The sequence below is a fragment of the Anas platyrhynchos genome, chromosome 4, assembly GCF_047663525.1.
Source record: "Anas platyrhynchos isolate ZD024472 breed Pekin duck chromosome 4, IASCAAS_PekinDuck_T2T, whole genome shotgun sequence".
Classification (NCBI taxonomy): Eukaryota; Metazoa; Chordata; class Aves; order Anseriformes; family Anatidae; genus Anas; species Anas platyrhynchos.
In genome coordinates this window covers 14,764,271-14,787,610 of record NC_092590.1, presented here as the reverse complement: position 1 = coordinate 14,787,610, position 23,340 = coordinate 14,764,271, and the positions used below count along the sequence as shown (strand labels likewise).

General features: G+C 42.3%; 1 protein-coding gene and 1 long non-coding RNA gene across 7 annotated transcripts in view; both read right to left on the bottom strand.

Moving 5' to 3' along the window:
- FAM13A (family with sequence similarity 13 member A) overlaps positions 1-4,986 on the bottom strand; it is a 127,605-nt gene extending 122,619 nt beyond the window's left edge. For all 6 annotated transcript variants that reach the window (XM_027455806.3, XM_027455808.3, XM_027455807.3 and 3 more), the window contains exons 1-2: positions 4,856-4,986; positions 2,267-2,456 (exon numbers count right to left, since the gene is read on the bottom strand). In XM_027455806.3, the coding sequence (XP_027311607.3) occupies positions 2,267-2,456; positions 4,856-4,882 (217 nt within the window). In that variant the 5' untranslated portion in view covers positions 4,883-4,986. The remainder of the gene's footprint in view (positions 1-2,266; positions 2,457-4,855) is intronic.
- A 1,631-nt stretch (positions 4,987-6,617) lies between these two features.
- On the bottom strand, positions 6,618-9,226 carry LOC106017119 (uncharacterized). The gene is made up of 3 exons (XR_001190362.5): positions 8,780-9,226; positions 7,112-7,197; positions 6,618-6,813 (listed from the first exon to the last, which is right to left on the bottom strand). It is a non-coding gene; the product is annotated as an uncharacterized lncRNA (long non-coding RNA).
- Between the last annotated feature and the right edge of the window lie 14,114 nt (positions 9,227-23,340).

Sequence of the window (23,340 nt, the reverse complement as noted above, 5' to 3'; positions counted from 1 at the left end):
AATCTTCGAGACCAAATGCATATTTTGGACAGCACGAGGCCCAAAGTATTTCGCTATGAAAATAAAAATTATCAATCATTTCAGGCCAGACAACCCACACCCAGTGAAGGTTTCCATGGAGGAAGTGAGATGAATCATATTGTATCAAGCATCACTTTTTAGGCATATGCTGAGATTCAAAAACTTTAGGAAAACATGTGCCTAAAGCTCAACTTGGTAGATTAATTTTTCACTAAAACATTTTCACAAGAACTCTGCTTTTTCTGATACTGTGGCTTATTCTTCTTTAGAAGCATAACACTAAGATGATTGAAATATAAGATATATGGTTTTCATTAGTTCAGAGTGGTCATTCCTAAGCAGGAGCCTGACAGAACGCTGCCAGTCCAAGAAGTCAATACTGATGCAGCAGACCTTGTAAGGAAAAGCAATCTCTTTTATTGGATCAGCAAACAAACTGATCTAGTAAGAAAAATATGGACAGACACTTAAGCTTTTTACTTGACTAATGTAAGATACGGTTTACAGATCTTGTATTCCTGTATTCGCAACAAAACACTCCAATGTGACATGCTGTACTGCCATCTGGGGGACAACAGGAAACACCACATCTCAGTAATTCTGCAGCACAAATTGAACAGAGCCCCCACCCAGATAAAATGTCCTTTGCTCTTTCCCAAACAGTCATTTATAGAAATAAATACAGGCTAGAACCCACTTGGATCAGTAATCAAATATTTCTAAATTCAGTATACGAAAACTTGGTTTCACCTATAAATTTGAAAATAAGCAGTTTAATACAAACTTTGTTCAAGAATGTAGCTACCCAAAAGTTGGCTCAGCTTTTTCAAATGGGTAGTCAATTCCCTGTTAACTGGAAGAGAGTCTTTGAAAAGGCTTGACTTAAAAAGGCCTACGGTGCCTATTACTGCATCTTTGCAAAATAGGAGACATACCGAACAAACAGTAAACATGCTTGGCAGAACACGATGCCTCCTAAGAGTTTGTGTTCATACCTGGGGCTCTGTTTAAAATGTTTTCATGGTTAACATCACCATTATTTCACAAAACAAACTGTGGGTGAGAACAGAACAACCATTTCAAAAATTTCCCATGTAAGAGGGCATATTTGAGATCTTCCTTGCAGTCTTGAGAAAGAGAATGGATTATATGCTTATCAAGACTGGATAATCACCTTGGCATTTAGAAGACCAACTAATCTTGCTGCAGAGTAGAGGACTTGGCTTGTTCAGTTCATATTTGGGAAACACTTGTGTGGGATGCAGACCTTTTTATGGAAGGCAGAGTATAGCCCACAACTTGCAATCAAGAGGGTTTGTCAACTTTGGTTTTGATTAAACCTGAATGATGCAAGATCTCTTTCCATCCTTGATTTTTTACTGTTCTAGCAGACTATTTTAAAGCAAGGTGAAGTAGATCAAGCAAAACACTACTGTGGAATATAGGTAGGATTATGTTTTAAATTTCCACTGTACCTTAATCTAAGCTAACTTTCATGCTGTGTTTGCATCTACCAGCTTCTAAGGGTCTATCAAGACAGACATGGAATCTTAAGACTCTGTAATGGGATTATCATTACTGAGCAGCTAAAAGAAAGACCTTAGGGTAAAAACAGATGCAGCTTCTTACAAGATGAAATTGCAGCCATGAAATCTTTTCCAGGGCAGAACAACTGCTACAGGATACATCTGTGCACCAACAGTGCTCTAGATTTCTAGATGTATTTCATCAACAGGGAATGAAGTCCCATGAAATGAATGCAAACAAAGGCTAAGAATTTGACACCTACCTCCCCGAGGGGGTTCAAAATGACTGAAATCTAACTGAAAACCTGCAAGAACATGTATTCCCATTCAGTAACGTATTCTCATGGGATTTGTATGTGCACATGAATATCTCTGTATAGATATTTATGTCTTCTCACTGTCAGAAACTGTGAAATAGTCGAATGTTTTGCAACTAGAAAATGACACAAAGCTTCAAAATGAAATACGCTTTGTTTATAAAACTGAACAGCTTACTAATGAGCATGTGGTGTTTCATAACACTGTAGTTTATAAACATCCCATTAAATAGTAAATTCAGTACCAGAGATGGAAAAAAAGAAACAAATCACACAGTAATATTCGCTGCATGTGGTTAGCACCACAGTCCTATTCAGGACAAAAAAAAAAAAAAAAAAAAAAAATCTTTTCCCTTTGAAGGACCTTACATATAGAGGTAAAAGTAATTTCATTAAGCTTACCATGCTGGGTCAGGTACTCAACTATATTCCGCACAACTATTGGGATGCCGTTCTTGCTTAGTCCCTGCTGCTGGAGCTCCAGAAGACTCACACCAAACACCTTTGGACGGGTTGTGTCCTTCTGCTTGTTCAGTGGAAGTGAGGCTATCTTCTTCATGTCCTCCTTCAATCTCACGGCCGATTTACTTTGCTTAAAGAAACACAGGAAAAACGTGCATTAATCTTGTTTGTTGCAGAAGGTTGCATGGTTACAACATGAGCATATCCATCAAAATTGGCTTTTATGTTCCAGAATAAGATTTTGGTCTTACTTCCTTTTAATTCATAGGAAAGTCACTGTGAAGTAGAAAAATGTAACTGAGAGAAAAAAAAAAAAAGAAAAAGAAGAGTGTATATCTGGAAAAGAGTGTAAGTAGCATATAATTAGGATAAAGAAGAAAGATACTTTTGTATGCAAGCTTGTTACTAGAGTAAGAAGTAACTTTGACTCTCAGGAGGGTGCTTTTGTAACTCATGCAGTTCAGTTTCAACAAAAATCAACCAGACAAACACATGAAAAATCCCAATACAACATAATCAGTTCAGGGTGTATCCAGAATGCCTGTCAGTCTCTGAGGGTTCTCTAGGGAAGGTTCACTGCATCTTTCTTCTAAATGCTACTCCCTGAGGATTCGTTTTGGCCACTGCCAGCTGAGATGGACCCTTACAAAAGATTTTATGGTATGTTTAGTATCTACTAAGTCTGCAGTTTAAGTACAGAGATTTCAAAGTTAACAGGGACTAGGTAATCGAATCACATCTAATATGTGGGGAAAGGACCAGACCAGCTTCAAATGTAAACATCCCATAGCTTCTTCTGGAGGCACAATATACATCTGGAAGACATTCTCACAAGTTTTGAACTGCAGTGGCAGAAAGAACATGAGACAATATTCAATAAGACCCGAGGGAATCACATAATTTAGGATTAATTTTGGAATGCTGAAATCTAAATAATCATATGGTATTATCGGTTTGGAAAGACAGCCAAAGGCAGAACAACATAACCCACCACAGTTGTAACTACCATACATACCTAAGCATCATTTTTCTAACACAGACAAGCAGAATAGAACTCAGTTAACCTCACTCAAGACGAAATAAGTATTTCTACTGATGTTTCTGATGTTTTCCCCATGTTGCTGACATCAGTTCCCCATGTTGCTGGAACAGTGGGCCACTGATACCACAGAGTTCAGTCTATTAGGTTAAGAAGTCACCACTAGTGCAATGCATAAAAATCAATATATTCCTACAGTGTTTTAGTAAAAAATAGGCAGTAGAAACCTTACAAAAAAATTACAATATTCTTTATACTTAACACAAGAAACTGCTCAGACTCTTGCCTGGGTCTTGGCGCTTGACTGCAAAAGGACAAAGTGTATAGTTTTTTGTTTGTTTGTTTGTTTGTTTGTTTTTAAACAAATACTTAAAACTTCTTCATTGATGACATGACATTCTTACTGCAGTTTGTAATGAACCTAAAAATCTGAACAGGGTTGCTATTATGCCCAACTGTCCATCCAGATATCTGGCAGTTCATTTCTTCTACTCTGCTGTACCTTTCCCATTAAAAATATATTCCTGGAGTACACGTGGGTTCTATAGTTCCAGGTAGTACGCAACACTTATCTGATCTTTATGAAACACATTACTTGTATAAATATGTTTTTTATTCGTGAAACATCATTACAATATATAAATAAAACCAGCACTACAGTGAACACCTTTTTAATTCTTTACAGCAAACACCACATGTGTAAATTACTGAACTGTAATTTGACCGACTTGTTAAAGTACCTCGTCACGTATCTCTTTTTAAAAGAGATGTTTCCGTTGTGGGTTAAATGGGCAATATACAATTTTCACTTCAGGCGGATACATGCCAAAGAAAAAGCTACGTAGCTTGGGTTCGGTTCACAAAACAGCAAAAATCCCGAGCAGTTTACAGGCAGCCGTGGTGCTTAGGGAACTTTTTGCTTAGAAAAGGCCTCCAGTTACCCCCACAAAAAGTCTTGCTCAAGCGAAGGGCTCCGGCCTGTTGCCATTTTAGCACTCAAAACACAGAGCTGAAATTCCTTGCTCAAACTCATAATTTACATCTGCAAGACAACCGAGAGACGTTTCCCGCGCCTGCAGGAACAGAGGGGTAAATTGTTAGGCTCCTTTTGGGATCTGGAAGGGATATGTTAACCAAGGAGAAAAAATTAAGGGTAGTTATTTCAGATATATGCTGAATCAAAATCAAAGCGCCTCCTCGCAACAGCTCTGAGCATTCACTGTTAGGCGACTTTCGGCGAGGAAGACTTGATGCTATAAGAGGAAAAGTTGTCAAAGCATGTAACTGGCCATAACTGACCGCAGAAACTTACAAAAGCAGCCCTCACAGCACAAAAGCAGCCCGGGACGGCGCGTTTGCAGCTCACCCAGCCCAGTTTTACAGGCGGCCACCCCCCCACCGCGACTGCTCCCGTTCTCCCCGTCCCGGCCGCGATCCGCAGCCTCTCCCCGTCCCCATCCCCGTCCCCATCCCCGAGCCGCCCCACTCACGCAGATGGCCAGCGCCCCGGCCCCCATGCTGCCTGCCCGCCGGCCGGGCCCGGCTCCCGCAGCCCGCCCGCCTCCGCTGGGCCCGGCAGCCCCCTCCGAGCCGCCGGCCCGCCCCGCCGGCCCGCCCCTGCCTCTGCCCCCGCAGCCCGGGGGGGAGCAGAGCCTGCCCCCTGCTCCTCACGCTGCTGCATGGCCCCCCCCAGAGAGCAGCCGAGGGGGTCTTGGGCTTTAGGGGGACCCCTCCGTCGTCCCCGGCTGAGCGGGGAGCAGTGCGGGGAGAGGCAAGGCTCAGCGCGTTTTGGTGCCCCAAAATCCTCTTTGTGGAGTGGAAGGAAAAGCAGCGGGGCCCTTTGTGGTGTTAGGGAGTGTGTGCGGTGTGTAGGTCACGACTGCTTGTGGTCCTCACGCACCTACAGGTTAACAAAGCCGAGCAGCGTGATGTGAAGGCTGTGCAGGACGCATACTCCTTTGCCACGATGTGAAGTCAGCCTTGCAAAATATACTCCTTTGCCAAGGGAGAATCCAGTGCTATAACCAGCACTCTGCTTGTTAGTGCCAGTGCTACGTGGTACAATATTGGGCCTGAACGTAAAAAGTGTGGAATGCTGGACTTAATCATCACCCCACCCCACCCACCTATGCCCCTCAACCCCCTGGTTTTCCATCTAGGGATACAGCAGTGAAAGGAGAGAAAGGATAAGGCAAAAAGGGGTGGAAAAAACCCACAGTGCTTGCGACTGCCAGCAGTCACATCATACAAAGAGTCCACGTGCCAGCAGCAGGAAGAAGAATTAATTCCCCAGCGTACCACCCTGTCTCACCTCAGGCTGGAAGCAGGGCTGGTACTAAAAAATTAAAGAAAAGCATGAAAGCATGTTTCAAAATTGCACTGTAGAGTTGCAGGGTTTCAACGTTTCACGCTTTTTTTTTTTTTTTTTTTTTTTTTTTTTTTTTTTGGTGGAAGAGAAGCACATACACATACTTATTTCTGTATCCTTTCAGGTGCAAGTGTTACTCGGCAGTGCCTTAGCATGTGAGTAGAAGACAAGGTCTTTGGAAAGTCTGCCTCTCAGAAGTACCTGCGTCTGGTATGGGAAGAAAAGGCAGGCTGTACAGCTAGAGAAAAAATGAGGAAAAAGAACATTTTCCTGGAGGCAGATGGGAAGGGACTGAACTATGTGTCAGATGGAAAACGTTACCTGCAGATTTCAACTTTCATTCATAATGTATTTTTATTAGGTGTTTTAATCAGAATTTCCTTCATACTCGGTTTCTGTTTCCTGTCTAAGCTCAGTTAAACCAACCTGACCCAAAATGATTACTTTCCCACTTTGAATAGCAGAAAGTTAGACTTTGGCTTTGGCATTTTCTAAGTCTCTTAGCATTTTCTAAGTTTCCTGCTTCCTATACTGTGAGACTCAGAGTTGATGCAACATCCTCCTCCTCCACCATCACCCTCTCTACTGTAAGCCACTAACATGCTTTTCACATAAATCACACAAAGCTATGTTCTTAGGCCGAATCACAGCTCCTCAGGAAAACACAATGACATGCTTCAAACTGTAACCTGGACAGAAAGTGATGAGAAACTGACACAACTGACACTCTCTGAGAACTTTGGGGGCGAAGAGTTCAGACATGAACCTGTATTGAATAGCAGCTACAGCATTAAGGCTTTTATAAACAAAATTTCAGAAGCAGCATGTACATTCTTATTTTATATAATGCAGGAACAGAATACAAGCACCAGCAGCACCCAAGCCAGTATTCTGGCTAATTTTATTATTATTTTTTTTTTTTTTTTTCCCAACCACAGCTGAGGGATACTTGCTCAAGTCAGGAAATTCACTCTTCTATGAAGTCACTGGATCACCTGGGGATATGTCATATTTTCTCTGAGTTAATAAAGAAGCTTCTGTACTTGCTTAGTCTCCTTGTCTTAGGAGAGGTGAAGGCTCCTATGTGACAGAAGAATAGAAATGAGTGAAACATCCTCAATGGCTTTGTCCCAACCTGACTTTTCCTAATCAGCACCAAACACAGCCAGCTTCCCCTGTGAAGGGCACACTAAGATTTAGCTGAACTTTTCCTTATCCCCAGCTTAGAAGTGAGTGGATTCCTTCCAGAACCTTCTACCCTTCCCACAGAGACATGCTTCTTTATATCCTCATCTCCCCACTCTCATTTCACCAAACCACTGCCCTTCAGGATGACTGTGTTGGAAAGAAAGGTGTTATAAATGTGGAATGCCAATACCTCTGGCACTGTAGAAATCATCCAAGACACATGTTGTGGCGTCTGACTCTAGGCTGCATCCTACTTTGGAAACCTTCACTGTTTTCCTGTAAGCAATTCCAAAACCAAAACAAAACCATAGAAAACAAAACAAACAAACAAATCAGAATTGGTCAGGTCTATGACAGGGAAACAAACAAACAAAATCCAAAAATCCAATACTAGAAAATCCCTCATTATGCTGCTTCATGTTCTCTGTCTAAGCTGTTGTACCAAACCACCACATCAGAGTTATACACACAAGTAGAAAAAGCAATTTCCACAGGGTTAATTTTGTATTTTTCTATCTTGCTGTCAGAGACAACACTACCTTTTGCTGTCTTTGCTGTCTCTTTTATACCCCTGAAGAATTTTGTACTGCATGGGTGAATATTTGTGAAACTTATTATAAATTTGTATAGAGTGCTCAAATCAGAGCAAATACATTGTGAAAGATCGACGAAGGCCTATGAGACCCAGTAGTTGAGTATAACTAGTTTTTATGTCATGCCATACCTACCCACCTTTGATCACACAGTTGTTTCCTACAGTTCTCAGCTATACTCTTACCATCCATCTGCAAGAATTGTTTGATGACTTTCAAAATTACCTACCTTTTAAAGGGGGCTAGCAGAATGCTTTCTTTGGCTGAGATACACACCTATACCAGATACCCTCTAACTCCACATACTAGCTAAAAGCTAATATAAAAACACCGCAAAGGACAGGCTAATAAAATCACGCAATGAATCAAGAAAGAAAGAAAAAAAATCCCCTCACACTTGTTTACAAACAAGACATTTGACCTCAGATGTTGAAACAGCATTCCCAGAGGGAAAAAACAGCAAGGATGCTGTTAGAAGTCCAAAGGAATTTCTTCACGCCACATCTGTGAATAATCCCATTATCCCTGGTATGCAATATGTTGCTTTAACCTGACCATTATTCATCATTTCTACCGTGACATCAGAGTATGACTCTGTTCTTTCCTGGCTGGCCAAGTAGCCAGCTCCAGGATGCTTGATGTGACCTTCCAGCCCACTCTCAAGGCCAGTCCAAATAAATGTGCTTTGAATGTCAGCACTTGGTGTAGGGCCTCCCCTTTCCACTACAGTCCATGAAAACCCCCTTCTTCTCAGAGACCCAGAAAGGATAGAGGTGAACCCATGATTCTTTAGACAAAGCTGTAGATAGAGGTGTAGTGGGGTATTTTCAAGTGAGGAATGTGGTGTTAGAGCTGGCTCCTGCAGGTGAGAAAAGGAGACAAATCGTGCATCATGCATGTGAGAGCACATGGAAATTGCCAGACATCTGGCAGACAGGTTTCTCTACCACAGTGTAACTAAACAGAACTTCTCATCCAAAAATCAGTAAAAAGAAACCTTTTCTAAAAAAAAAAAGGGGGGGGGGGGCATGTTATTCATTTCAGTCAAGACACCTACTTACTTGAATTACTGAAGCATTACTGAAATGGTTTGGCTCAATAAAATGCCAACTATAAGGATAAGCAAGTAAATGAAGACAAATAGCTGAGTACAAAGTTAACATATACTTAAGCAGCAGGTTTACCAGCCACTGAGTCAATGAGATAGAGACAGTTACACTAATTAAAAAATTATTAAAAATAACACAAGGCTTCTCCGGGCTTACCTAATTACAACGTCAAACATGGCCATGCAAAACTTCTTGGCATGTGAGGACTTGATGATCTAAGAAGTTTTGATGTGTGGAGAAACAGCATCACTGCAGAACAGTGTCATAATTTAGCTTAAAACCCGGGGAAAGTTGGAGTTGTAAAATGGCAGCAATAGTGTTGTTGCTACTGCACTCACTTTGGGTTTATAAAACACTAGCGATGTGATAGAGTCCTGCCCCTCCCCAAACTGAAACTATAACATAACAATTAACTTTTGCCCGGGCAAATCACTGCTTGAAGTCATACTAAAATCAAGGTGATTGCTAAACATATGTGGGAGATCAAGAGCAAGAAGCACGTTACACAATTTCTGTCCAAATGCAGCGCAAGCTGTGTGGCAGCCTAACTGCTCATGAGCATTTTACTCTTAAGCAATAGCCAAAGAGGGGAAAACCAAAATTAACAAAGAAAGATCCCAAGCTAAAACCTGTCTGAGCTTGTGAGGGCAGCCTTTGATCGCTGTATTGGTTTAATGTGGCAAGGTTTTGGTAGCTGGGGGTTGCAGGGGTGGCCTCTGAGAAGAGTCCAGAAGCTGCTCCATGTTAGATGAGGGCCAGTTTTAGCTGGCTTCAAAGGGACCTGCTGCTGGCCAGAGCTGAGCCAGTAAGTGATGTTGTTTGTGCCTCTGTGAGAGTACAATTAAGAAATATTTAAGAAAGGAAAATGCTTTTTTTTTTCTTTCCTTTCCTTTTTTTTTTTTTTTTTCTTCCCATTTTGTGAGTTGTTCAAAATACCAAAGGTGGTAGCTGGCAATAACATTTATCACTTCCAAGCAGTCTGTCAGACACTATGAGGAAATGAAACAGGAACACAGTGACAATGTTAGTCTAGCAATTGCCACCAATTCAGTTTTCTCATCTGTTAACATGGTCTACCAATCTTGAGGTCCACCACTGAATCCCATTGTGCAGAGGCCACTATACTGACGTATGGTCACTCTCTGAACGTGATACCGGGCACACTTGGAGTGTGACAGCTTACTGTGATGTACAAGCAACACGCAGCCTGCCCCAAATTTAAGAAACATCAAATCCACCTGGGATTTAGCACCTGAGACTAAACTCGTACTTACGTCCCCACCTAGTGGCAACAGATACTGGTTGCAAGGCAGAAAAGGAATGCCTTGTGGCTAGGCATGGTTCGATAGCCACCCAGCAGGGATGCATAAGGCATGTCCTCTTGGCTTGGTAACCCTTGTCACGAAGTTTCTAATCTCACACCGGATTCCCTGCCTCCAGTTCTCCTGCCATAACAAAGAAAAAGGGCTCAAAAAAAATCCCGTCCTTGTCAAAATAATCAAAAAGTGTACTTGTTTCCAGCACCTCAGCATAATAGCATTCCAAAGACTTTATTTAGGACAGTACAGAAAGAACCTCTGCTCCAGCACTCTACTCCACCACCAGTTTAGGAAATCTGCTTGTCCTATTGTAGGAACAACATCTGCTTTTCACTCTTGCCTCTGCAGGAGAAACTGAACATAAATTCGTTAGTTTCATAGACCCTGCTGGTAAATTTTGGATCAGGTCTATAAGGAAAACAGGAGGTAGGAGGTGTGGGCTGCTGTGAAGATCAGAAAGGGGAAACTGCCTTTTTTTTTTTTTTTTTTTTTTTTTAACAAATTCATTTTCTTGGGAAATAGCAAAGTCTTTTTTCTTTTCTACAGCAAAGTCTTCTTGACCATGGCTTGATTGCTCAGGCTGTACAGACAACGTCTTTATGAAGTTTTTATGCACACTATTTAGAGTTTATGGTGAGAATTAACACTGATGATTACATGATATTATATTTGCACTGTATGTCAAAAGCATCCGGTATTACCTGGAGGTCTCTACTTGGCTAGTCCCATAGATTATTTTTTTTTTCCCTTCACTTCAGAAGAAAGTATTTTCTGATTTTGGTGATACGCTCTTGTAAAAGTTCTTTCTCCTTATTTTTTTTTCTAATTGCTATTTGTCAGAGATATCTTTAAATATACTTATCAGTTAGGGAGGGCAAATCTCAGGGAGTGCAAAACCAAATAAAATGCAGCTGAACTTTACCAGCTGAGCCAGACTCTCTCTGTCACAGCAGCCTCTATACACACACTGTTTCTGGGTGTGTCATTTTGAGCATACAATTTTTAACACCCCCTCTGCATGCATTGTTTCACCTCCAGGAGATGGCTATACCAGGCTGGTTATTACTTACACTGGGTGATGTATGTGGTCATACTAGCGCAGAGCAGGGAAGTGCAGCATGTTGCATCCCAAGCATTACAGAGGGTTGTGTATTGAACCCAACATCAGCTTCTGGGATGCCCAGAAGCAACGAAAGCAGTTGAATTAGGAAGATATAGGAAGGTCAAAGTGCCAAAGAGCAAGACCTCACTAGAATGACTCCTGAGAATAGTGATGAGCTCTACTAACAAATAAGCAATCTTTGCCCTTCTTTTTCTCTGTATCTCAGCTTCCACATCAGGGTGTGGGCTTAGCAATTAAACTGCTAAAGATCAACAGCTGTACAAGGAGAGAGAATGGCATTGCCACCCTATCCCACAGTAAGCTATATGGTCCTAAAAATGCTGCTTGGTGAAACTTTCATACACTTTTAAAACCAGGCAGAATCCAAACAGCAGCTGGCAGGACTGCATCATGTTTAAAGACATGTAGGAACAAGAACAGTGTAGGAAATGATTTTTTGTTATTGTTTATTGTTAAAACAGCCTCTTCACAAAGCACAGAAGGCAAGGAATTTCATATTCATATTTCATATATGAAATTCCAGTATTTCATATTTAAAATGTTCAACTTTTATTGATCAACTACATGCAAGCAACCAAGTTAATTCTTTTGTCTGGAAATTTCATTCATTACGTGTGTGAATTTAATCTCACAGCTCCCAACCCAATCCAAAATACTGTGAAATCTTACCCAGAGCAGACTGTGGTTATGATCTCACAGCCCATTCTCAGAGAAAGTTGGCAGCCCTGTATGCACTTCTGCCTGTCCAGGAGATGGCTGGCAGTGAAAGCAATGCAAGGAGGCAAGGTTGGCTACTCAGAGCAGCCCAGATTTCCTCTTCCAGTTTTTTTATCATCCACGTGATTGTTCTTACCAGCTCTGAACATTATAAAAATGTGTGTTATGAGCACTAAAGATGAAAACCACACAATGGGAAATTTGCACCTAGGCTCTGTGTTACAAAATCTATAACATTTACATTAATCTTGCTGTAGGAATCCTTGCTCTACCATGAGAGGTTTGTCACTAGCTACAAAGAGAGCAAAAGTTAGCCTTCATGGTAAAGGCTGTCTTGTGGTTGTCTAGCTGCTCTGCAGAGTTATTCCCAAAGTAAGAAGGAAGATCTTCTCATATTGGGTCCTACTGCCCTATAAATTTATTAATTTCTTAGGCATTTACCAACTGTGTTAAATAAGCACTTTGAGAGTGAATGGCATTTGACAAATTGATTTATCACAGAAATTAACATCCCAGCTGAAAGTTGTTCAGATGTCCTTAAAAAATATAGCTGCAACAAAGCTCTTGATTAGCTGCTCTATTTGGAAATTCTGCTTTCTGGAGCCCAGAAAAACTCAAGAGTCACAGCAGAGGCATGTTTTGCAAATCTTGTTTTGACTAGTTTTTACAGACTTCTTTACTGGGCTTGTTCACTGCTATGAAGGCTATTGCCTAGGAGAGATCTGGAGCTCAGCAGAGCTGGTCAGGGAAAGAGTTTTCTTCAGAAAAAAGGTATAGATTTTTTTTTTTTTTTTTTTTTTTTTTTTTTTTTTTTAGTGAAATTTTAACACACACACACCATTTCAACTGAAAAACAATTATTTCAACTCTGAAATTCTCTCACCATGTCTCACTGGCATTTTGGCCAGATGATTATCGTTCCTATTTGCTTAACTTCATTATAACCCTGCTGACAATCTGAGGTGTGTGATGTGAGATCTTCCCAGCAGGTTCAAAGAAATATCTATTCTCTTGTCCAAGGCACTGACACAAGCTCATCTACAACACAGTGTGCAAAATTTCTGCTTCATAAAAGATTATTTCACATGAGGACAAGTGCAGAAAAGAACTAGCAAGATGAAGTAGGGACAGGATAGCTCAGTTTAATGTTACAAAATGAAGAATGAAAATAAATTTTAATTGCTTACTGCTGCAGCACAGTGGAGGGAAGAAGAAGAGAGAGAAGAGACCTATAACGTATGGAATGATATTAGCAGAAAACATTGAATTGGTCTAAGTGGCCCATGATTAATATTGGGGTGGAAATAATAGGAAAATTTAAAAAACATCAGAAAAAAAGCAGAGTTCTGGAGCAGTTTTTTGAATGGATCGATAAATACAAGAAACCCAATAAGTCTGAAAATGGATTATGTGATAGGTCTGCTGTAGCAGCAGGAAGGAGCTCAGGGGACCCAGCAGATTTCTTCCTGTCCCCTGTCCAAGGGCAGGTGCAGCAATGAGACACATGACTCAGCAACCCCAGATCACAGAGATTAATGGGGAATGAGTTTACAAATCGAGAATTTTTGAGTCTGGGACTTCCTCCTTTTCAATAAAAGAGGAATTATCCATGGGAAACAGGCAGGTTCCATGGACATGTTCATTTCTTGACTAAATGAGCATGTTCGTGGAAGCTGTCTGCTGAGGGTAAAAGCGAGAGGAAATGGAAATGTCAGGGTGCGGTTGGGCCTCGGGCTGTGGGACCTACACATCCCGCCAGGAATAAAAGTCTCAGGAGAGGAAAAGGGTGCTGTTATGAGGTGTTTGGACTAGAAAAAACAGTGTTAAACATAAACCCAGGGTACAGGATGGGAGGCAGAGGGCAGTCCCTGTGGCCGAGGGGCAGCCTTTCTCTCTGGCAAGCCAAACGGCCCGGGGGAGCCAGCCCCAGAAAAGGGGCCCTCAGCCCCCCAACCTTCCTCCTTGTCCATGTGAGAGCATCTTCCAGGCTGCTCCCAACAGAGCTTTTGGCCACATGTGGGCCACTCCATTGCAGAGGCTTGCTGAGGTCACAGCGGCCACCACTGCCCCACCTTTGGTCCAGGTCCTATAAAACAGGCCCCCTGCCACTGTCCCACCATTCACTGAGCATCTCGGCCCTCTGACTGCCAGCTTGTGAGGCAGGAAGGGGACCAGAAGAGCAAGGCGAGCATCAGGCCTCTTGGTGTGTGAGGACAGCCATGCAGTTCGGTGAAGCACCAGGAGGGAATGCACCTGACCAGAAGGAGAGATGTCGTGGGTGGAGGGATGGCACCGGTGGCACAAGAGACACCAGTGCCTGAGGGACCGCTAGTGCCCAGCCCACAGACACATACAGGTGGTAGCACTGGCACCACAGTGATGCGGGGAACAGGCTGGCCTTGCCATAAGAGCAACCGTGATGTGGGATGAAGGCAGGAGCATCAGGCAGACAGCCAGGCGGAGCAGAGGCATGCTCATCCTCCAGAACACAGTGCGGGACCCTGGCAATAAAGAACTCTGTTGCTGATTCTCAGGGGTTGTGGGAGTGCTTCTTTCCCATGCTCCAGCCCTTATGCGAGAGGTGGCATCCCTTCTGCACAGAGCCTCGAGAAAGAGCACCCAGCTCCCTTCGGGCTGCTGCGCTGGGGTGACAGGAGTCCCTGAGGGCCACCGTGCACCTTTAACACTTGTGAAAATAGACTGAGGGGTGAAAATAGTAGTGCATAAGCGAGTATAGGTGGCTAATTTCTTATATTAGGAGTGAGTTTCTATAGCTGAGTAATTGATAATGACAGACATGGAGAAGGCTGAGGTACTCAACAACTTCTTTGCCTTTGTCTGCACTGGTAGGCGGGCTTCCCAAGTCTTTAATTTCCCTGAATCTGCAGATGGAAGCTGTGGGATCAAAGTCCCACCCGCTGTAAGTGAAGAGCAGGTTTGACACCACCTGATGAATCTAAACAAGCATTCGGGTGATATCCCTGGTGAGTGGAAAAAAGGAAATGTCATGCCCCTACTCAAGAGAAGGAAAAAGGGTCTGGAGAGTCAGTTTTTACTGTTTTTCAATTATTTTGATCACTATATATATAAAAGAAGAAATGGAGTTTTATCCACTGCAGCATATTCCTTCTCTCCTACTTGCCTTGACTTGAGTCACAGAAAGTCACATCTTATGCACCTGTAAAAAATTTCTTCTTTTTGCGTCCTCTGACATCTTCCACATTTTTGTCACCTACAAGTGCCTTGGGAAATGTAGTTCAACAAGCTTGAGTTTGCACAGAATTCAGCTGTGCTTTATTTCAAACAGCTTTTTAAAAGTTTCACTTTTACACAGTGATCTCAGCCACAAAAATCAGATTTGGTTTGTGATCTCATACTGCCCACTGGTCAGGAGTTGCTCCAAAAATGTTCCATAATTCTGGGTTGCAATGCAGCTTTTAGGTGATGTCAGCTAGTCAAAAAAACAAGCCCATGTACATAAACACAGATGTACAACATGCTTCCTGCTGCAGAAGGAAACAGGATTCTCCATGCCTGGAAGTTTCTGTGGGAAGCAGCAGAGGCAGCAGCTCTCTTTCAGTGCATCCTTGCATCTCGGATCCTGGCTGAACAAAAAGAATGTGTGCAGATCTGACCCAGACATGATTGATTGCTCTGATTTATCCTTGACGTTGTTGGTTTTTTTATTATTTTTTATTTTTTTCCCCCTCCACACTCTGCTTTTCCTGCTGTAGCTGCCAACTGATTTAGTGGTCTGTGCTAACTCAGAGAGACTGTAAGGTCATTTTTACTGTCTCTCTCCCACACTGTGCCTAATGATTTGGAGTCGCAGCACCCTTGCCTATAAAAGGGAACATAAAGCAGTGGGAATTGCTGCCACTTGCTGTGCCTGTCCTCAGCAGAGACAGGGAAGTCTCCATGCACAGATAATCCTGTTTATGTTTTGCAGTCCATAGGGACTCTTCTCTATTCAGAGTAGAATGGAAAAATGATCCCTCCTCGCTCTGTCAGCACAGTCTAAGAGAAAACTTACAGGTCACTGCCAACGGGATGAAGACATTTTTACCTGTCTAGGAGTAAAAATAAGGGGACTTGAGTTTGTCTTGGGGCAGCCATGTTGATCTTTGCTATCATTTGCTTTTTACAGAGGTTAGCAATGGCCAGAAAAATCCTTACAAGTAGGATCCCTGACCTTCCCAGTGACTAAGGTGCTCATTTTCAGATTCTCTGCTGCCCCATAAGACTGTTACTGCAATTAATCAAATAGAAACATCCCTGCAGAAGCATCTCAGTTTTTGAGTCAGCCTCATAATTAATATTCAGACACGGTCCTGAGTGTCTTGTAAGCACTTGGATTTTTTTTCTCCTCTTGGATGTTAGTTATGAAGCTATCTAATCTTCAAATACAGACAGAACTTGTGTGTTCTTCAACTGTTTTTGTTTGTTTTTGCTTCAGTCATTTTTTTTTGTTTTTCATTTTAATTTTTCTGTTGAGCATATCTTCAAACTGCTGTCATTTATTGACCTTCTCATGGCATAAATTTGTACAACATCCCCAAACCCTGCAGCAAAAGAATGCTATTTAATCTGCATAGCCAAAAAGTCACAAGTAAGGAGGACCTATAATGAGGGCTGTCTCTAAAGCTTTAACTTGACCCCAAAGGCAGATCCATCATTTTACAATGACATGATCATACACTATTTTTCTCCAGAGAACTCCTGAGTAATTTACCACTTGAGGAGTGCTTTCATTTCTGTTGCTAAGCATCTGAGTCTGAGCCTTGTGTGGGGCCATCAGACTGACTTATTTGCTGCACAAGACTCAGTTGGAGGGCTGTGGAAGGACAACCTCTGTTTGTCCCATCCCATCCCTTACCACTGACCCCAAGTATACCCATTTTTTTTTTTTTTTTTTTTTTTTTTTTTTTTTTTTACCAAAGCCTGGAGATGGTTAGAAGCCCCAGATACACTTGGTTCCTACAGCTGGCTGAAAAGGGGCGGGGGGAGAAGAAGTGTTTTTAATGCCCTCCTGCAAGGACAGTCACACACACTTGCCCCTTCACAGACACCAGATACTCCCTTCAGAAATCCATGTCCTTATGCATAGAACCAAGTAAATACTGTCATAGGATATATTGAGTTGGAAGGAAACCAGAAGGATCATCAAGTCCAACTCCTGGCTCTACACAGGACCACCCAAAAATCAGACCATGTGTCTGAGAATGTTATCCAAATACTTCTTGAACTCCCACAGGCTCTGTGCCATGACCACCACTCTGAGGAGCCTGTCCCAATGCCCGACCACCCTCTGGGTGCAGACCCTTTCCCTAACCCCCAGCCTGACCCTCCCCTGTCCCAGCTCCATGCCGTTCCCTCGGGTCCTGTCACTGTCCCCAGAGAGCAGAGCCCAGCGCCTGCCTCTCCGCTCCCCTCGTGAGGGAGCTGCAGGCCGCCATGAGGCCTCTCCTTAGTCCCCTCTTCTCTAAGCTGAACAAAACAACCTCAGCAGCTCCTCACATATCTTACCCTCTAGACCTTTCACCATTTTGGTGCCCTTCTAATGGTCTCTAATAACTTTATATCCTTCTTATATTTTGGTTTCCAAAACTGCATACAAGTGTCCTTTGCTGTTCTGTGCTGGAAATGTCTGGTTTATCTTGGAATTCCTCATTGCCATATTAAAGCTGGCCACTTCTGATTATTTGGTTTCCTTGTCAATATTTTTTTTTTCTTTCATCTCCCTGGGGCAAAGCAGTGTGGAGTTTATTCCTTCTGACAAAAGGTCAAATCTGCAGCGAATAGTAAGATGACTTCTCACGATGAAATCCCATGGGTGGCTCCGGGGCTGGAGCACGCAGGAACTTCCATAGCACTTTGTGGTAAAGCTCCCTCTTGATGGGCTAGAAAAGGGATAATGGCTCTGCAGAGCAAAGAGGTCTAAAGTCTCATGGTATTCTCAGGAGGCACGAGGGAAAGAAGTTAAAGACTGCATCATTTGTTGATCACCATTATTCTGACACGTGCAAAGAATGGGAATCTTGTCATCCCCAGTCAGCACACCAGAAGGAAGGGATGCCATCCAAAGGGACCTAGACAAGCTAGAAAAGTGGGCCCATGTGAACCTAATGAAGTTCAACAAGTCTAAGTGTGAGGTGCTGCACCTGGGTGCAGCCCTGCAGAGAGCTTGGGGGTTCTGGTGGACGAAAGGCTTGACGTGAGCCAGCAGTGTGTGCTTGTGGCTAGAAGGCCAACTGCATCCTGGGCTGGATCATCAGAGGGGTGGCCAGCAGGTGGAGGGAGGGGATTGTCCTCTACTCTGTCCTTGTGAGGTCCCACGTCGAGTACTATGTTTCAGTTCATAGGGCCTTTGGGCTTTTACCTCTGTTTCTGACGTGGTCACTGAGAACACAGTTATGGCTTAAATACTGTGAATAAAAGCTACCCAAAATATGATTTTGTCTTGACTGAAGCCTTCTGTGGCTCTCTGGCCTATGGCCTCTCATGGAAATTGAGCCAAGGATAGCAACTTCCCCCAGAATGGACTTTAAGACTGTCAAGGGCAAGCAGGGAAGAATAGTCAAAGCACTGGAGGAAATAATATTCCTGGTGTTTGTTGACAATTCGGATGCTATGTTTTGGCAACACTCATAAATAGAGGGCCACAGCAGCCTGAAAACAAGGCTCCAGAACACTGTCAGAGATTTGCCATACTGGCTCTCAGGAGGTTGCCTGTGTCACCAGCACAGGTAGATGCAGCAGCTCTCCTGCACTGCTGCTGCTGGCAGGAGAGGAGCAGGGTGAACCTCTTTTACTGCCCACTTCTCATTTCACTCATCAAGCCCACTATTACAACGCAGAGCTCGTGTCCTGCTGTCCTGAAGACAGTAGATGGTGCTATTGATAGCACTATTCATGCACATGTTTATCAATGAACGTATACTCAGATGACTAATATTAAATGCTTCATGTTTTCCTCGTATTCATCATCCCAGGGAACCTCAGGGCACTTGCACAAGTTCAAAAATAGCATTTTTGTGTCAGGCCATGCTTGACCTTGGTGCAGCTGCCCTTTTGTGTGTCCCCACAGACCTGCTCCAGAGAGAAAACAGGGAAAGATAACAGACTGCTGATAAGTAGCAAAGAGCCTTGTTACGCCGAGTCTCACTGAGACTTTAAGGATAATTTCAGCAAGGTGCAAACAGCCAGGTCAGAATCTGGCAGGGCTAATCTAAGTGAAACTAATCTCCCAGTTTTACAAGAGAGTCTTTAACAACTTGAGGTCAGGCTGTCATCTCCATAATCACTTGGGAAGTGCTGCTCTCAAAAGGCTGCACTGATTACCCCATTGGTACATGAGGGCTGCTCTGCTGCTTTTCAGAAAAGGGACTTGTGGTCTTGGTCTCATTACAGTAATTGACTATTATTACTCACAAAGTAGCAGATTAGGGAAAAGCCCTGGATCCCAGTGGGGCAGATGCTGTGCAAAGACAGCTTTTGCCGGAAACAATTTACAAAGGCAACCCTCCTCCCCACCCCCAGCCCGCAGAAGTGAAACAACATCAGCAGTATCAAAACGTTGAAACCACTCATTTCTGACTCCCAGATCGGTCATGTTTACAGGAACCAGATAAGCTTTTCTACCCTGTAGAAAGCTGTCATTACAATCAAGAAATGCACATTCTAGCAGAGAGGCTAATGAAGGAATGGGCCAAGGTACACAAAGAATTGTCCCCGAGTAACATGGAACCAACACACAAAGTACCAAGACACTCTGCAAAGTGTTTTGTATCATCAGGCTTAGAGAAAGACATCGGAGGCCCCATGTCAGTGCCTATAGGAAAGACAACGCTTATCTGAGAGGAAGAGATGCTCAGAGCTGAGTTTCAGCTTGTCTGCCCACCTTAAGTCTTCTGTGTTCTAAAATCAGTGCTTCAGGCTTTCCAAATGAATCCAAACAGACACATCCAGCTTTGTAAACTGCATACCAAGCATGGGAGGGTCAGTCTTGTCCAGTTCCTAGTTCTCCTTAAAGTCACCACTCTTAGGTGTTCTCTTATTTTCTATCATTTTCCTTTGCTAGCAGCAATTCTTTAAATTGATCTTTGAATGTGTACAATTTTGTACTCTGTAGATGTCTCAGAGAAGATTTAAATAGCAGCAGATTGTGTTTCAAGCATTTCACATTGGTGGAAATTAAAGGCCTATTTCCTGAAGCTTTTAAATATGTGTTTAACTTTGGGCACATGAGTAATGCTATTGATAACAAGGGGATAATTCATGTGCTTTGCTGTATTGCTGCCCAACAGCTGTGCAGACAATACAAATGGCTTGAGTGATATTCATAAGGTTGTTCTATGTTTTTTTCAAAATAAGACTACAGAAGGTAAATAGGTTGGAAACATGTTTTTTCAAGGGGTAAGGGACCTAGTGACAAAGGACGTAGAAAAGGCTGAGGTATTTAAACTCTTCTTTGTCTTGTTCTTTACCAATGAGACCAGTCTTCAGCAATAAGGCCCCTGAGACCTGAAGGAAACTAGAGCAAGGAAGACATTCTGCTCATTCTGCCATTCTCAGATGCTTGCTTTTGTGCAAAAAGTCCTTTCTGTTGACAACTACACTAAGGATGGTTCTGTAGTTTCCTCTTCTTTCACTAAGGCAGCAAATACCTTTTAAACTTGCAGGAAATGCCAGTAAAACTCCTAGAGTACTTTCGGTCCCTCTAGTAAAGGTTGAATCATATTAACACCAAGATGCTGGGAATCCTGAAGTGGTCTTCGAAATATTGTCTCTATTGGTGAATCAAAGGCCAAGTTCTCCAGATGTGACAAATCACCAGCTTTCTGCAGGCCTACCTCACTATCTGGAGGAAGGTTTAAACTGATGAAGCTGCACAGAATCTCAGAAGAAAAAGAAAGGAAGGTTTCTATGGCAAAGCATCCATAGTAAGAGTATTAGTCTTTGACAGGTTTCAGTGAGAACCCTCAAACTCATCTCAGCCATTTTCCAGCCGTACCCATTCAGTTCAGCCTCTAATTCTAACATCTGTTGTATTGTATACAAAGTGTATATGTGTGTTATTTTCATGAATACTGAATTTCGCCCTAAACCTTCACAACACCAGAAGTATCAGACTAGTACCCATGCAAGCCCTGCATTAGCAACAAAATATTTGAATCAAAATTTACTTCTGTAAGTCAAAACCAGCAACTTTTGCAAGGAAACTGAAAATAAGAAACGTTGCTAGCAAGTCTACAGAAAGGCCCATTGTGAAGTGACCAGATTAGCAGCCTTCAGGTTGGCTGTTAGTGGCTTCATTTTTCCCTTGTGGTCTAACACAGAGGTGGTCCACCACTACTTAAGGCAGGGTGGCTTGTGATTTTGTTACACTATCAGCATGGAAAATGGATGCTGCCAACAGCAGCTCTCTCTGTGCAGAAGACCACACAAAAACAAGCACTAGGAGATTTTGTTCCATCAATATGAATGCTCCCTCTGCTGGCACCAATGCCCGTACCATTGTTTTCGTCTTTGGGAGCCTCAAACATTGTCGAGAAGTGAGTCAGTAAACTTGATTTTCTCAGGCCCTGGAGTTTAGGAGCCAAAATTTGAGTTGCAGTTTTAAGCTACTCTTCATTTAAAAGATACTTGTACTCATGAACAATGCTGAATATTGCCCTCCCCTTAATTCAAAAGAGGAGTCAATATTAGAGAGAACTCCCACCTAATGTTTCTTTTTTCCCCCCTCCGAATTCCCAGTGATATAAGCAAACCAGAACAAAGAAAAAGCTAGGCTGAACCCCAGCTGATTCATAGCACTTGCAAATAAACATTAATAGCATGCATTGTAGCCTAATTCTGCCAGTGTTAAGTATCAGTAGAGCCATTGCTGAACTGAACTACATAGAGGCTGGGCTTTGTGCAGTCGACATTTTGTGGAGTCAGTCCAGCAAGACAAAAACTGTTTTCTAACTCTAAATGTCATGGCTAAGCAGTCTGAGAGAATAACCTTCCAGGTACTAAATGGATGTAGTTCCACTGAAGCAGATGTTAGGAAATCAGCTAAATTTCTGCTCAGTACAATAGTGAGTTCAGTGCTTGCTTTTCCTTGTTTATCAGTTTTAATTTCAGTTTCAGCTATTCGTTTCTACTGAGGGAAGAGTAGGAACAAAGTTTGCTACACTGAATGAAGAAGGATTTATTGAAAGTGTCACAGAGTGTGCATGTTGCCTCTTCACTTAACACGAGCAATTACTTGACTGTATTTGACCTGTCTGAAATATTCTAAGTGGCTTTGCAGTTATGCACAGTATTTTACCTCCTGATTACAGGTTTCTGAATCACGTAGGAAAAAATATAGAGGCTCAAAAATTAGAAAATAGTGAAAAGTAGTTTATATGCACCATCATGGAGACGTAATGATTTTCTGACATTGCTTTAAATGCTTGCGATGGGCAGTACTGACACAAAATAAATGGAAAACTATACAGGATTAGCTTTGTATACCCACTGGACACTTGTTCTGCTTAGCCATGAAGTTGATCACTGTGTAGGTACTGTATCTCTTCCTATCATAGCTGATTTATTAAATTTTTTGCTCATAAGTGCCTGTGCATCAAACCATAAATCACAGTAGTTTGTGTCTCTTCCACAGCCAAGCCAAGGTCCAAAGTACCGGGTCTGGATGACACTGACCTGCCAGAGCTGCTGTCAGGTATTAGTGTAATCTCAAAAAAAAAAAAAAAAAAAAAAAAAAGGCACATGAGGCATGAGCAAAGCCTTGATACCATGGTAGTGCTTTTCTATCAATCATTTCAAAATTTTAATCACCAAATGTTTGAAAATGAGAAACGATTGTGGTTGTGCAGCCCACTGCAGCAGGGTAAGTAGGAAGAGGCTGAGTATAAAAGTATTTAGAATATGCACAAAAAGAATGACAGCATTTAATGAACTGAAAACATTGCCTCAGATAGCTGCTGAAATAGCACAGCTCATGGTTTCAGGGGTGGAGACAGAACTGAACCACTGCAAGGGTACACTTCTAAAAAAACAAAAAACAAACAAACAAACAAAATGTTAGCAGTGTTTATAACTTCTTTCCATAACTCACTTGTCTGGCTAGAAATAAGAGTTTTAAACACTTACTAAATGTTTATCATTTTCCTGGACTCACTGATTTGGTGGCACTTGTGTTCAGTAGCTGAATCATGCCTTTTCCTTCTTCCAGTGAGAGACCAATAAACTTATCTTCTTGGTTTATGCAAGAGATCCTATTGCAAAAATATACGGCCTAGCTCAAACTGAAATAATAAGATTTATAATAACATTGCTGACCATGATGATGTAGCGTGGCCTTCAAAATATAAGATGAGGATGATGATACTTTAATAGTCTTTTAAAAGCAGGCAGCTAACAAACACTGTTTTGAAAGTAGTAATTAATACGCAGAACAGCACATATTCTATCCAAATTGGTTTCTTTGATTTCTACAGCTTTTGTATCCTTTTTTTGGAAAATGATCTCTAAAGAACAGTGTTTCTGGGGGGGGGTGGAACAGTTTT